The sequence below is a fragment of the Nicotiana sylvestris genome, chromosome 10 (assembly GCF_000393655.2).
Source record: "Nicotiana sylvestris chromosome 10, ASM39365v2, whole genome shotgun sequence".
Classification (NCBI taxonomy): domain Eukaryota; kingdom Viridiplantae; phylum Streptophyta; class Magnoliopsida; order Solanales; family Solanaceae; genus Nicotiana; species Nicotiana sylvestris.
The window spans coordinates 30,066,235-30,081,417 of NC_091066.1; the positions used below are offsets into that span (position 1 = coordinate 30,066,235).

Here is a 15,183-nt window from a genome sequence, read left to right on the forward strand (position 1 = left end):
TAAGACCTTAAACATTTCATGAAAACATAATAAAAGAACAAGATACAGTAAAAGAAATTATAAGGAAACGGTAGAAGAAAGTATAGTAGAAGAAAAACACACAAGAATCACAGTAGAACAAATACAGTAAAAACACATGAGAGTCACAGTAGAGCAAGTAAAGCTAAAGAACCCTAAGTTGAAGAAGATGAACGGTTTTGAAAGCAAAGTTTTGAAAGAAACTTCGAGAGGTCGTTTGAAAACCTTAAAATAAACATAGATCTAGAATAAATCTAGAGAAATTAGGAGAACCTCGAAAGGGTAGGGTTTCAAAAGAACCCTAGAGGCGAGAAAGGCCTGGAAAAGGTCTGATCTGAGTCAGATGAGTCAGAGATAGGCTCATAGGACCAGGACATGCCGGAGAAAAGCCGGAGATGGCCGTGAAACTTGAATCGGCGGAGATCTGAGCAAAAACCTTCAAGGTCAGACCTCGATTCTTCAAGCAGCAAGTGTACAAGAGCACATGGAGGTGAGTACAGGTCACCCAGGGCTTGGGATGCCATGGGTTCCGGTAAAACAGGGTAGAAACCGGTGGGGAAGATTAGGGTTTCGGAGAAGGCTAGAGAGAGTTTGAGAGGACGAGGGTTTAGAGGCGGCGTATCTGATAGAAGTGATTTAGGGTTAGGGTGTGAGTGGGAATTAAAAAGGAAAGAACTGATCGTGGCCGTTGATCAGAATGATCAACAGCCTGGATTAAAAGGGGAGGCCGGGCGGGTTAGGTTAGTTGGGTCAGGGGCGGGCTAAATTGAAATTGGGTCGTTTGATTTGGGGATTGAAATTGGGTAGAATTGGTGTGCAATTTGGGCTGTAATTGAAATGCAACTGGGGCTAGGTTTTAAATAGCCACTTTTCCACTTTCTATTTTATAAAAATAGTAATAACGATTTTAAAAGCAAATTAAAAATACTAGGTAAGCAAATATTATATAAATATTAATTTAAAAATATTGGAGCAAATTTTATTGTTATAAAATGCTATTAATTACAAAATAGGCTATAATCGCAATTATATGCAATTTAGCTTTAAAAATACCAAATAAATTGGTAAAAATATGCAAAAGTCACATTAATTATATTTTGGTGTAAATATGAGAATGAAATAAGTTATTCATCAAAAATGATAATTTTGGGAATAATTTTGGATTTTTGTGGTATTAAAATAGGCAGTAAATTGGTTTAAAAATCACAAAAATACCAAAACTCTTGGGTGTGCTTATATATGCACATATATGCTATTTTGAAAATATTTTGGGTATAAAATACATAGGGAAAAATTGGGTATCAACAACTTCCCCTCTTTACCCGAGGAGGATGAAAGAGTTGTCGGGTAAAGACAAGATGGCCAATTTTGACCGGAAACGGCGATTGAAAAAGAACTTTGACCGCGTTTTGGATTCTGAGCTGCCTACATATCCCTGGTTTTACAGGAATCAGGCCACATGTAGTTCAGGAACCATTGACGGAATGTGTCGATGGAGATTCGAAAAGACGGACGCGATGGTCAAATTTAAAAGGTGTTTGGAGTCGAATAGATTGCAGAGAACCAGAGCGGGATCGCTCCTGCTGAGGCGGCCGTGGGCCAGCCGGTGTACCTGCAAATGAGAAATGTGGCGTATGTTGTGCATAATTAAAACATGATGCAAGTTCCCATTGGACCATGAATGTTGTCTTCGGACGGTTAGGATGACATCCTCAGACTATGACGTCCTGGGCCATGAAGAGCATAAAAAATAAAGATTCGCAAGACATGAAATGGTGTTCTCGGGATATACAAGTGGTGCCTCCAAACTATGACGCCTTTGAATAAGTTGGCGATCTTTCAGCCCATGAAAAGGTGGCAATCTTTCAGCTAAATGAATGCAAAGGGTGGCGATCTTTCAGCCAAAGCGAGAATTTAAATGCAGGTGGCGATATTTTAGCCAAAGCGCGAATTTAAATGCAGGTGGCGATATTTCAGCCGAAGTGAGAGATTGAATGCAGGTGGCGATATTTCAGCCGTTCTAAAAAAAATAAAGTGGCGATATTTCAGCCAAAGTGCGAATTTAAATGCAGGTGGCGATATTTCAGCCGAAGTGGGAGATCGAATGCAGGTGGCGATATTTCAGCCGTTCGAAAAAAAATAAAGTGGCAATATCTCAGCCATGCGGGATGGAGACAATGCTTAGTCTCGGAAGGCAGATAAGTAGCCTTATGCAGGATGGAGGTAGAGCTTAACCTCGGAAGGCAGAAGATAGCCTTATGCAAAATGCAGATGGAGGCAGAGCTTAGTCTCGAAGGCAGAAGATAGCCTTATGCAGGATGGAGGTAGAGCTTAACCTCGGAAGGCAGAAAAGTAGCCTTATGCAAAATGCAGATGGAGACAAAGCTTAGTCTCGAAAGGCAGAAGATAGCCTTATGCAGGATGGAGGTAGAGCTTAACCTCGGAAGGAAGAAGATAGCCTTATGCAACATGCAGATGGAGACAGAGCTTAGTCTCGAAAGGTAGAAGATAGCCTTATGCAGGATGGAGGTAGAGCTTAACCTCGGAAGGCAGAAAAGTAACCTTATGCAAAATGCGGATGGAGACAGAGCTTAGTCTCGAAAGGCAGAAGATAGCCTTATGCAGGATGGAGGTAGAGCTTAACCTTGGAAGGCAGAAAAGTAGCCTTATGCAAAATGCAGATGGAGGTAGAGCTTAACCTCGGAAGGCAGAAAGGTAGCCTTATGCAATGCAGGGAAATGCGGATGGAGGTAGAGCTTAAACTCGGAAGGTAGAAAGGTAGCCTTATGCAAGAATGCAGATGGAGACAGAGCTTAGTCTCGAAAGGCAGATAAGTAGCCTTATGCAGGATGGAGGTAGAGCTTAACCTCGAAAGGAAGATAAGTAGCCTTATGCAGTGCAAGAATGTAAAAGGATGATCAGTAGTAAGATCTCTTAGCTGATAACCGATTACGACAATATGACTGCTGGGGAGATTGGGTAGGGATAACAATTGCGGGCAAGTGATGATTCTGAGAAGTTGCATCCTTGGGAAAGTATGCGTACATAAATATACTTGACGATATTGCAAGTCGAGTGCCTGCATCCAAAGAAAATCGTGAGTTTTGTGAGGGGAAAGGTTAGTTCGTCTTTCCTGGGCTCTTGACGTTGTGTGTCATTGGGGTAGCGTCGCTAAACAACAGCAATTCGGATAATAGTTATGCATGATTGAGTAAATATAACGTATATAATCGGAAATAGTTTTCTTTATAACCAACGACTGCGATGTGGTTCAGGACATTGCAACCTCTTTCCTCCGGAATTTTGAGGGTCCTCCTCAAAATTCTGCCCCAGTTTGCTGATCGGGCGTTTCTGACGGTTGTGCTAAATGACTAAAAAACATCTCTAGAATTTTGAGGGTTCTCCTCAAAATTCTGCCCCAGTTTGCTGGGCTGGTGCTTCTGGCGATGCGTGAACTAAAATTAACTTTGGAATTTTGAGGGCCCTCCTCAAAATTCTGCCCCGGCTCCAATAGCGGGGGAAAAATGGAATTTTTATTAAATTATGACCGAACCCATAGGGCTGCCTACGTATCCCCTCTTAAACGGGAATCAGGTTAAGCGTAGTTCAAATTACATCATTAAGGGAATCATAAGTATTTACACATAATATCGTTTCACTGCATCTGAATTGATTGGCTTCGGCCAGACTTCTCCATCCATCTCCGCAAGAATAAGGGCTCCTCTAGTTAGAACCCAGTGAACCATGTACGAACCCTGCCAATTAGGAGAGAACTTCCCCTTGGCCTCATCTTGATGTGGGAAGGCTTTGGACATTCTGTTCTGATATAGATGACCGTGGCAACCGCATTCATCCTTTTCCCATCTTTCTTTGGTACTGGCACGATGTTGGCTAACCATGTCGGATACTCTACCACTCTGAGAACCTTGGCTTTGACTTGCTTGGTAACCTCTTCTTTGATTTTCAAACTCATGTCGGGTTTGAATTTCCTGAGCTTCTGCTTTACCGGTGGGCATGTCGGGTCTGTTGGCAATTTGTGAGCTACAATGGATGTGCTGAGATCGGTCATATCATCATATGACCAGGCGAATATGTCTTCATATTCCTTTAGGAACTCCTTGTACTCTTTCTTTTCTGATGGTGGCAGGTGAACGCTAATGTGCGTTCCTTTGACATTCTCTGCATCTCCCAGATTAACGACCTCAGTTTCATCCAAGTTAGACTTAGGCCTATTTTCAAAATTCTCAACTCCTCTAACGACCTCTTTCGGTATATCATCCTCTTTTGAGTCCGTATCCGTTTGTTGCGTTGTCTCATTGCAAGTCACAATCGTTGGTTCATCGTCAAGGAAAGTAATAGTAATGCTGTGTAAAATAAAGTGAATGATAGGAAAATAATAAGAGCGAGATATATAATAAACTAAAATGCTTCGATTAGATTCATAATTGTTTTGAATATCATAGCTCTTTTCAAAATTAAAGACAATGTGGAAATAAAATCAACTAGTAAAAAATAAGAATGTGATGCATGGTGCTTTTGTTTAGCCTTGCTACCCTGAAACTTTCCGGGCCCTGGTGGTCCTGACCGACCAATTGGTGAGGCGTTCCCCTCGGTTCACAGCTTGTATAGAAGGGCCTTCCTCCCCTTCCTCCTCGAAAATAACACTGCAATCCATATCATCATCCTCCAGGAACAGATTCTTCACAGCTGCCAATGCTTCATCTTCCTCCGACCCATATATAGTATCTGCCGGCTGGAAAGTTTGCTCTAGGTGAGGTATCAGGTGGTCTAGTGGGTAGTAGGGACCGCGCCATGGTGGTGACCAGTGATTGAACTCCTCCCAAGTGTACTCATACCCCAAACCAAATGTAGTACCATATTTCTTCAGTTTGATGGGTTTGCGGATTCCCTGGAGGTTTTTGCCGAGTCCCTTTCTAGGTTCGTACCCACACCAATTCAGGATACTTTCGATCTTGTTATCCCACCATTTATCCTTGTCTACAACGTTGACTCGCTCGATGTGGTGGTATGTTTCTCCGCCTATTCTTCTCCTGCCTCCGATCATCGGGATGGTTTGGCGACTGTATATAGGGTTGCTACCGTCGCCATGAATGATCACTTCCTGATGATTCCATTCAAATTTTATAGATTTGTGCAAGGTTGATGCCACAGCCCCAGCGGCGTGGATCCAGGGTCATCCTAGAAATAAATTGTAGGATGTCGGGACGTCTATAACTTGAAAGTCCATATCGAACCAGGTAGGTCCCATCTGCAAGCATAGGCTAATTTCCCCAATGGTGGATCTTTGGGACCCATCAAAAGCTTTAACATTGATTGCTCCGTCTTTGATCTCGTGCAAACCTTTCCCCAATGTCCTGAGAGTTATTAGTGGACAAATGTTAAGGTTGGATCCTCCGTCAACCAAGATTCTGGTTATGAAATAATCTTCGCATTGCACGGTGATATGCAATGCCTTGTTGTGACTCAGTCCTTCTGGTGGTAACTCATCTTCGTGGAAGGTGATCTTGTGGCTTTCCAGCACTTGTCCTACCATATTCGCCATCTCGCCTCCCGTTATGTTGCTGGGAACATAAGCTTTACTCAATATTTTCATCAAGGCATTTTTGTGTGCCTCAGAGCTTTGCAAAAGAGCCAGGATGGAAATCTGCGCTGGTGTTTTGTTCAGTTGTTCAACGACCGAGTATTCTTTGGCCTATATCTTTCTCCAAAGGTCATCGGGTCCAGTTTCGACAGACCGTCTAGAGGCTTGCTTGTTGGACTCAGCTAAATGTTCCGGAGTGTATATCCTGTCGGTTCTTGTCATGCCCTGTGCGGCGATCGCTTCTCCAGTATGTGTTTTCCCTTTTCTCCTAGCTTCCACAATGTAATCCCAAGGTATGGCGTTTGAATTGAATGGCGTCACTTCTTTCATGGAAACTGGAATAGGCATCCTCGAAGGTAACAAAACAACTTCAAACGGTGCAGGTGCTTTTGGGGTCCCAAACTCAACCATAATTGGCCTCGGCGCCTTTGCAGGAGGCGCCTCAAACTCGAGTGGTACAGACACATTTATCTCATCGCCCTCAGAAGACTGGATCTGAACAACAATGGGATTGAGGGTGACCGTCATATTCTTAGGCTCCTCTCCTTCGGGAATCAACCCGATTGACCCTTTGGGGTCCCAATCATCCTCAATCTCGATCATATGAATGTCTCCACCCTTGTGGTCAGGCAGAGGGTTGTTGCGAACATTTGGAACGGGCTCCTTTGCTATAATGACCTTATTGTCAATCAAGGTCTGAATCTTGTCTTTCAACGAGCGACACTCGTCGATGGTATGGCCTTTCATCCCGGAATGGTATGCGCAGGTTTTGTTCGGGTTGACCCATTGGGAGGGATTTTCTGGAGTTATGGCTGGGATAGGGGCAACATAACCGGCTTCTTTAAGTCTTTCATATAGTTGGTCAATTGGTTCAGCAATGGCGGTATATTATCTAGGAGGTCTACGGTTGAAATTTGGTCTGAGTCGAGGAAAGCTTTGGCGAGTAGGTGGTGATGGGTAATGAGAAGGTTGGGAGTTATATGCTTGGTACACAGGTGCGGGATGGGAATATCTTGGTGAAGTGGGTTGATATGTGGGTGGTGGAGGTGATTGGTAGGCGGGTGGTGGAATTTGGTATGTGGGTGAGGGTGCTTGGTAACCTGGGGAGGGTTGATATGTGAGTGGAGTTGAGGGATATGTTTGGTATTTGGTTCTTTGCGCAACCATTACGGAATTCACGTCCCTTTTCTTTGCCGTGCCACCAGACTGTAAGGCTTTATTGGTGGCCTATAATGATTCGAGATTAGTGACCATACCATTCTTGATACCTTCTTCGATCCTTTCCCCCAACTTAATGATGTCGGAGAATTTTTGACCCTCTATCAGCATCAGCCTTTCATAGTATTGCGGATCTTGAGCCCGTACAAAAAACCTGTTCATCTGCTCTTCCTCTAAGGCTGGCCTGACCTTAGCAACTTCTGACCTCCAACGAGTAGCATACTCGCGAAAGGTTTCTGTGGGTTTCTTTTTTAGATTTTGAATGTAGAACACATCTGGTGCGTTCTCTGTGTTGAACCTGAATCGGTCCATAAAATCGGATGCCATGCTCACCCAACTTGTCCACTTCTTTGAATCCTGGCTGATGTACCAAGATAGGGCATCGCCCTTCAGGATCCTCATGAACAGCTTCATGCGGATCTTCTCGTCCCTTCCAACTCCTACCAGCTTATCATAATACATTTTTAGATGGAGCCTGGGATCACCTGTACCGTCGAACATCTCGAACTTGGGAGGTTTGTACCCCTCTGGGAGTTCAACATCTGGCTGAACACAAAGATCCTCGTAGTTCAACCCCTCAACGCCTTTGCTACCTTCGACACCCTGGACCCGACTGGCTAGCTTCTTGAGTTCAGTGGCCAAATTTCTATTAAGGGAGTCTTTATCGTCTGAGTCAGATGCACATGAGATTGGCTGGGTGTAGTGGGCTATAGTGTCTACAAAGACAGGAGTATTGTGAAGGTGGTTGTTTGTGGTGTTTTGCGGTTCAGGAATGAGCAGTGGAGTGTTATTGCATGTGTTGTAGGCTTGTGTGTGAGCGGGTTGTACTGGTGGTTGTAGGGTGTTCTGTGGAGGTGCGGGGTTCTAGGCGTTAACATCAGGAGCGGCAAGAGTGATTGATAGGCTTGCCAAGTTCCGGACTTGGTCCAATTCCTCCCGGAATTTCAGCAATGTCTGCTCAAGATGAGCAACAGTTCCCTTGGTAATTGGAGTATTCTGAGAAGTCTCCTCAATTTCCTTTCTAGTATTTGCATCTCCCATTTTGCTTTTGTTCCTGTTTCTGATAGGACTTGGAGGAGGAGGAAGTGGAGGGCCCTTGGATCTCGTACTGTATGATGATAGTGCCAGAATGCACGAACTAACCTTTGGGGAGGGGAATAAAAATAAAGAAAAACAAAAAGGTAACAAGTTAGTGCAGGTTATGAGAAGAAAATGTTGCAATATTTAAACATATTGTGTAAGAATATAAATCGCGTCCTAATTTGGGTGCCTCGTTGTGCCCGAGGTAGTCCTAGCGACAAATTAAATTTGGAGAACTTATAATGCTAAATGCCTCATTTTATTGATAAAAATAAGACGAATCCCAAAACGACACTAAAATAGTGGAAAGTAAAAATGTCACTAATGGCTATTGGCCTTATTACATTAAAAGCGAAAAGAAAGACTCCTAACTACTCCGTCCCAGAAGGACCTTCTTCAGGTTGAATGTTCTCATTGATCAAGTCCTCCAGCTCGCGCAAATATTCCAGTAAAAATGCTATCGCCAGACGTTCTCCTTTGCCTTCCTCAACATTTTGACAGTCGATGACTCTTTTCCTCACTTTCCCTTCCAATTCCAGCAAGCTGTACTCCAGGTATTTTAGCTTCTCACTAGCCTTGGTGACTCTCTCTTTCCATTCGTTGATTTGGTTGCTCGATGGGAGGTTTCTCCACCAAGTTTGCAAGAGTGAAAGTATGTTTACCATACCAAAGTCAGGAACTTTGTCATTCATTTTCTGCAAAACAAAAAGGGTTAAGACCTCACCCCCACCGGACTCGACTATATAATACCAATAATCAGCATAAAAGCATTTAGTTCTCCAAATAAATGCACATAACATGGAGGTGTCCGTTTGGGTTTTGAGGAAACCCGATGGACTTTGGACATAGTCTATCTTTACGAGTCATTATGCGGACAACGTAACTGACTCGGCTAGGTTTGACCATGATGCATGAACAGTTTAACGGAATAAGGTTTCTACTTTTGAAGTGCTAGACAAGGTACCCTTGAGCGGACAACTCAAGAGGGAAAGGCGCGGAACCGTCGACTACACCGTTGATCGACTGGTTTTACCGCAAATATGCCTTTGCTGAATTTAAAGGGTGATAATATTGGAAGAGCGCAACCACTCATTATAAGCGTTGCTATGGTATTTGTTTGGCACGAGTGGAATATGATGTTGAAGATGCAGTTTACAAGAATGAAACAAATTGACATGTATTTTCACGTTCATAAGATAAATGATTACAATAATTGCAGTAATTACAACAGTATTGAAATAAAGCAGTAAAGGAAAGCAGTTAAAGGAAAGAAAAGACATGAAGAGCCAAGTCAGTTTCGTAGTGAAAGAAAAAGAAATAGTAAATAAAGCAATTAATGAGATAATAAAGTCACAAGCAACATGCAATGGTAAAAGCCTAAAGAAAGAGTCGCCATGCTATCGACGCCCCCTTTTCCTCTAACCGTGGGGTCAGAAATCGGGTATACGACATTGGGAGGACAACTCTATTCCCTTTCGAGAATTGGGTTTGGAAGTTGAAGAGTCGCCACCTAATGATTATAGTGCATTAGGACACTTTAAGAAGGGTTTGAGATGAAGAGACCAGAGATTAGGGTAAGGGCTAGAAATTATCCCGAAGGGAAGGTGTTAGGCACCCCTCAAGATCCACTAGTGTGGTTCCCGGCCATGTTGCAATTGTGACTTTACAAGTAAACAATCAAGGCTCAAATAAGGATTCGCACATAAGATTGCGACCAAGTTAAAAAATTTCAAAGATAAGTAGAGAAGGCAGAAATTCATGAAAAAGAGATTTGAACAGTTTTACAAGAAGAGATGAAAGCAAGTAAAGGGAGAGGAGTCCTAAATTTATAATTAATATGGATCACTTCAATGCAATACCCAGCGATCACTCCTCAGAAGAGGGGTCACACGTGATATTAGCGCATCAGTCATCATATCCATATCTATCCTTCCACCCCGTTAAGGTATTTAAACGCGATCAGTCTCATTTACTTATTGCATGCTAGTACCCGTCCCAACCTATCAGTCCCGGGGTATCAAGACTTCTAATCCTAAAGGGGAAGGAAAGGGATATAGGCATATATGTGGTTCAAAGGTTAAAATTCTAATTGCGACATACAAAACAAGTAACAAATATAAAGATGAACAAAACAAATAGGTAAGGCTCAAGTAAACCCCTTAATTAAACAAACACTTAGTTTAGCATGTCTTAGCATATACTGATTTGGTCTTAAGTTAAAAATTAAGCGGCGAGCGGACTAGTTCAACACATACCTTTAGACAGAAATCCTACATTAGGCAACACGGATCCGATTGTCAGAGATTAAGGTATTTCAAGCGAGTGATTTAAAAGGTACTGGTTTCAAGAAAAAGTAGTCTAATGTAGAGGAGTTTTGAAAAGAAAGTATGGACTGCAGTAAAAATAAAGCACAGAAATGGTTGTGAAAGAGTTTCAGAGATAGAAATATCTAAGGAAAGGGTAAGTTGCAACTGTTTTAAAAGACAATTTCAGGGTCTGAGTAAAACGTTTAGACAGAATGTTTAGAAAGAAACTGTTTCAGAAAAAGATGCCGATTTGAGGGATTTAAAAGCATACTGAGTCAAGAGAGTTTTTGTCAAAGAATTAAGACTTCTGAAATCGTTGCTGTATTAAGACGTTATGGACCAGTTAATAGATTATTATTACTTTAAGAGAATCAGACGAGTTTGATGCTGATCCTATAGGCATGATATTTATTTCAATTTTTAAAAACATGTATTGAACTTGTAAAAGATGATTGGGTTAATTAACCCTACAGTTTGCCTAATGCATATGCATTCCTTATAGGCATGATCTCTATATACATTGATTACATGAACGTTAAGTCCTATATGCATGATTTCTATGTGATTTGTAACACAATGAAGCGTTAACCCTATAGGCATGGTCTCTAGGTGATGTGGAACCAGAAATATTGAACAGCCCTATAGGCAGGATTTCTAAAAAATTACAATCCTAAAGCATGATTTCTACCCCTACTGATGCAAGTATGTAAAACCCCTCCCACACCCTTTTACTATATTCCCCAAACCCTTTATACAAATTATTACAGACCAAAAGAAAGAAAATAAATACATTAAAAACTAACAGCTAGATCCGAGAAGCCTAATTCAATCTTAATGTCCAACAACATGTGATTAACTAATTACGAATTTCCAAAGCCTTCTCTTTATCCAAAGTGTTTCAAAGTTCCAAAGAATCTCAAGGATTCCCGGCATTGCTTACACTCAGGATACCATTTAGAATTAGAATAGTGCAGTGCGGAATAGCCAGCCCTCAGGCATCCAAGTTCAGTGGGAGCTCAAGGGTCCCAAAGCATGGCTTACCAGAGAGGGGCAAAACTTAGAACTAGGAATGAGTGCAAAATGAAAGAGGGATTGGGGAGCCATATCAAATGGTGGTCATACCCAGCCATAGGTGTTGACTGACACACCCCTGACCATTTGTTTGGTCCAAACAAGTTAAGAGCAGACCTTAGAGGTCAGACCTGAGTCTAGATAGTGATTAGGACACCACCAGACCCAAATCAGGCTCAGCATATACAGGGGAAAAGGGAAGTGGGAATTGATTCGAGTAATGGGTTCAAAAGAACCTAGTTCAAAGTCATGGGCAGCAATAACAGGGTGCTGCCATGGCTAGAACTGTACTCTCATACAAAGGGGTAAAGGGAAGAGATTCACATGAGAAGAGCACATACAGAGTTGCAGAAACATAAGGAAAGAAAGCATAACAGACTAAGATGTAAACGCATGGTGAAAGAGAGAGTATGACATGCTAGGAAATAAACACATAGTCAAGGGGGCATTATTTAACTAAGAATGACATACCAGTTGCAAGTACTAGAATAGCAAGTAAACAACCAGAAGTCAGCAGGAGCAAAATCGAGTCTTCAGCAAATACTTGAGAGTTCAAAGGGAACTCAAGAATGTTTCAGAAAGTAGAAAGAGAAGAGGAGCAGAGTGCTCAATACTAGAAGTTGAGAAAGTAGTAGTAGAGAAAAGTTCGAAGTCTTTCTGTGTATCTGAATTCTGAAGTGTTTTGTGTGTTTGAATTCTGAAGTGTTTTGTGTGTTTGAATTCTGAAGTGTTGTGTGTTTGAATTCTGAAGTGTTTTGTGTGTGTGTGAATTCTGAAGTGTTGTGTCTCTTTGAATTCTGAAGTGTTTTGTCTCTGTTTGTGTTAAGAGAGGAGCAGGTATTTATACTTTGAAATCAGGGTAAGCAAGGCAAGAAAATAATCATATATCAATTGAAATCAATCAATAGCAGAGATTCCTTTATTTAAGGAGTCCAAATTTGAACGGTAAAAGGCAGAAATTATTTAAGGAAAGAGGATCAAGTAACACATTGTGCATAGCATACAAATAAGGGGTAAATACATAGGGGAGAATTTGAAATACACGGTTAAATAAATAAGGCAAGGAGTAAATCAATTAGTACATAGTATATCAGGGAATCAGAGATTCAAAATCACTAATGAACCGAGTCAGAAAATAGGGGAATCGAAAGGTTAGAGAGGGTCTTCAAATTAAACAAGGAAAGAATCATTCAGGCTTACACAAGGAAGTCTGAAATCAGTCCCAAAATCAGAGGTTATTCTGAGTGGGAAATTCTACCTATAAAGAGTGCATAAGCTTTAAACATGCGAGGCTGGATTTAAAACAAAGAGAAGTGTCATGCAATCAAAAATCAGTGAGTAGTGGACTATAGGCAAGAGGGAATACCTGATAGCATGCAGAAGGTCAGGCAAAGATGAAACAACTTCAGGAACTCAGAAGTTAGGGCTTTGAAACCAAACAAGTTCAGAGATGGGAAGCAAACAAGTCACGTAACAAGTGGCCTCAAGAACTCGAATGAAACCCCCAAATTCTAGGGTTTTTACCATTAATCGAGTGTAGAGACGAAAGCAAGTAAATCAGGCAGGAATAACAACAAAATAAGTTCATAAAACCCAAAGGAACTTAAGACCTTAAACATTTTGAAAACATAATAAAAGAACAAGATACAATAAAAGAAATCATAAGGAAACGGTAGAAGAAAGTATAGTTGAAGAAAAACACACAAGAATCACAATAGAACAAATACAGTAAAAACACCTGAGAGTCACAGTAGAGCAAGTAAAGCTAAAGAAACCCTAAGTCGAAGAAGATGAACGGTTTTGAAAGCAAAGTTTTGAAAGAAACTTCGAGAGATCGTTTGAAAACCTTAAAATAAACATAGATCTAGAATAGATCTAGAGAAATTAGGATAACCTCGAAAGGCTAGGGTTTCAGAAGAACCCTAGAGGCGAGAAAGGCCTGGAAAAGGTCTGAACTGAGTCGGATGAGTCAGAGATAGGCTCATAAGACCAAGACATGCCGGAGCAAAGCCGGAGATGGCCGTGAAACTTGAATCGGTGGAGATATGAGAGAAAACCTTTAAGGTCAGACCTCGATTCTTCAAGCAGCAAGTGTACAAGAGCACATGGAGGTGAGTACAAGTCACTCAGGGCTTGGGATGCCATGGGTTCCGGTAAAACAGGGTAGAAACCGGTGGAGAAGATTAGGGTTTCGGAGAAGGGTAGAGAGAGTTTGAGAGGACGAGGGTTTAGAGGCGGCGTATCTAATAGAAGTGATTTAGGGTTAGGGTGTGAGTGGGAATTAAAAAGGAAAGAACTGATCGTGGCCGTTGATCAGAATGATCAACGGCCTGGATTAAAAGGGGAGGCCGGGCGGGTTAGGTTAGTTGGGTCAGGGGCGGGCTAAATTGAAATTGGGTCGTTTGATTTGGGGATTGAAATTGGGTCGAATTGGGGTGCAATTTGGGCTGTAATTGAAATGCAACTGGGGCTAGGTTTTAAATAGCCACTTTTCCCCTTTCTATTTTATAAAAATAGTAATAACGATTTTAAAAGCAAATTAAAAATACTAGGTAGGCAAATATTATATAAATATTAATTTAAAAATATTGGAGCAAATTTTATTGTTATAAAATGCTATTAATTACAAAATAGGCTATAATTGCAATTATATGCAATTTAGCTTTAAAAAATGCCAAATAAATTGGTAAAAATATGCAAAAATCACATTAATTATATTTTGGTGTAAATATGAGAATGCAATAAGTTATTCATCAAAAATGATAATTTTGGGAATAAATTTGGATTTTTGTGGTACTAAAATTGGCAGTAAATTGGTTTAAAAATCACAAAAATACCAAAACTCTTGGATGTGCTTATATATGCACATATATGCTATTTTGAAAATATTTTAGGTATAAAATACATAGGGAAAAATTGGGTATCAACAAAATGTTGTACTCAACTCCACTCGAGTACCCAACTCATGCTGAACAGCCCTTCAGAACCGTGATGTGAACTGAGTACCTCTATCTGAAATGATGGACACTAGAATACCATGCAGTCAAACAATCTTCCGGATATAAATCTCCGCCAACCGCTTCGAGGAATAAGTAGTACACACAGGAATAAAGTGAGCAGACTTGGTCAGCCGATCCACAATCACCCAAATAGCATCGAACTTTCTCAAAGTCCGTGGGAGCCCAACTACAAAGTCCATGGTGATACGCTCCCACTTCCACTCAGGAATCTCTATCTGCTAAAGTAACCCACCCGGTCTCTGGTGCTCATACTTCACCTGCTGACAGTTAAGGCACCGAGCTACGAATCCAACTATATCTTTCTTCATCTGCCTCCACCAATAGTGTTGTATCAAATCCTGATACATATTCGCAGCACCCAGATGAATGGAATACCGCGAGCTATGGGCCTCTTCCAGAATCAACTCCCGAAGTCCATCAACATTGGGTATACAAATCCGACCCTGCATCCTCAATACCCCATCATCACCAATAGTCACATCTCTGGCATCACTGTGCTGAACCTTGTCCTTGAGGACAAGCAAATGAGGGTCATCATACTGCCGCTCCTTGATACGATCAAATAAGGAAGACCGAGAAACCACGCAAGCTAGAATCTGACTGGGCTCCGAAAGATCCAATCTCACAAACTGTCTAGCTAAGGCATGAATATCCATCGCCATAGGCCTCTCCGATGATGGTAAATAAGCCAAACTCTCCAAACTCTCTGCCCGACGACTCAGAGCATTAGCTACCACATTGGCCTTGCCTGGGTGATACAAAATAGTGATGGCATAGTCCTTTAGCAACTCTAACCACCTCCTCTAGCGCAAATTTAGATCCTTTTTCTTGAACAGGCGCTGCAAGCTCCGATGGTTAGTATAAATCT

At 41.5% G+C, this 15,183-nt stretch overlaps 1 protein-coding gene across 1 annotated transcript; it reads right to left on the reverse strand.

Moving 5' to 3' along the window:
* Positions 1–6,847: 6,847 nt before the first annotated feature.
* Positions 6,848–7,879, reverse strand: LOC138879144 (uncharacterized). Its single transcript, XM_070158733.1, has 2 exons — positions 7,748–7,879; positions 6,848–7,531 (listed from the first exon to the last, which is right to left on the reverse strand). The coding sequence occupies exons 1-2, from the start codon at positions 7,877–7,879 to the stop codon at positions 6,848–6,850; spliced, it is 816 nt and encodes a 271-aa protein (XP_070014834.1).
* Between the last annotated feature and the right edge of the window lie 7,304 nt (positions 7,880–15,183).

Excerpts from the sequence above, each read along its gene's own strand:
- LOC138879144 (XM_070158733.1), bottom strand. The coding sequence starts at position 7,879 with ATGGGAGATGCAAATACTAGAAAGGAAATTGAGGAGACTTCTCAGAAT. Across the intron at positions 7,532-7,747 it reads TGGACCAAGTCCGGAACTTG|CCAATCTCATGTGCATCTGA; the intron begins GCAAGCCTATCA and ends CACTACACCCAG.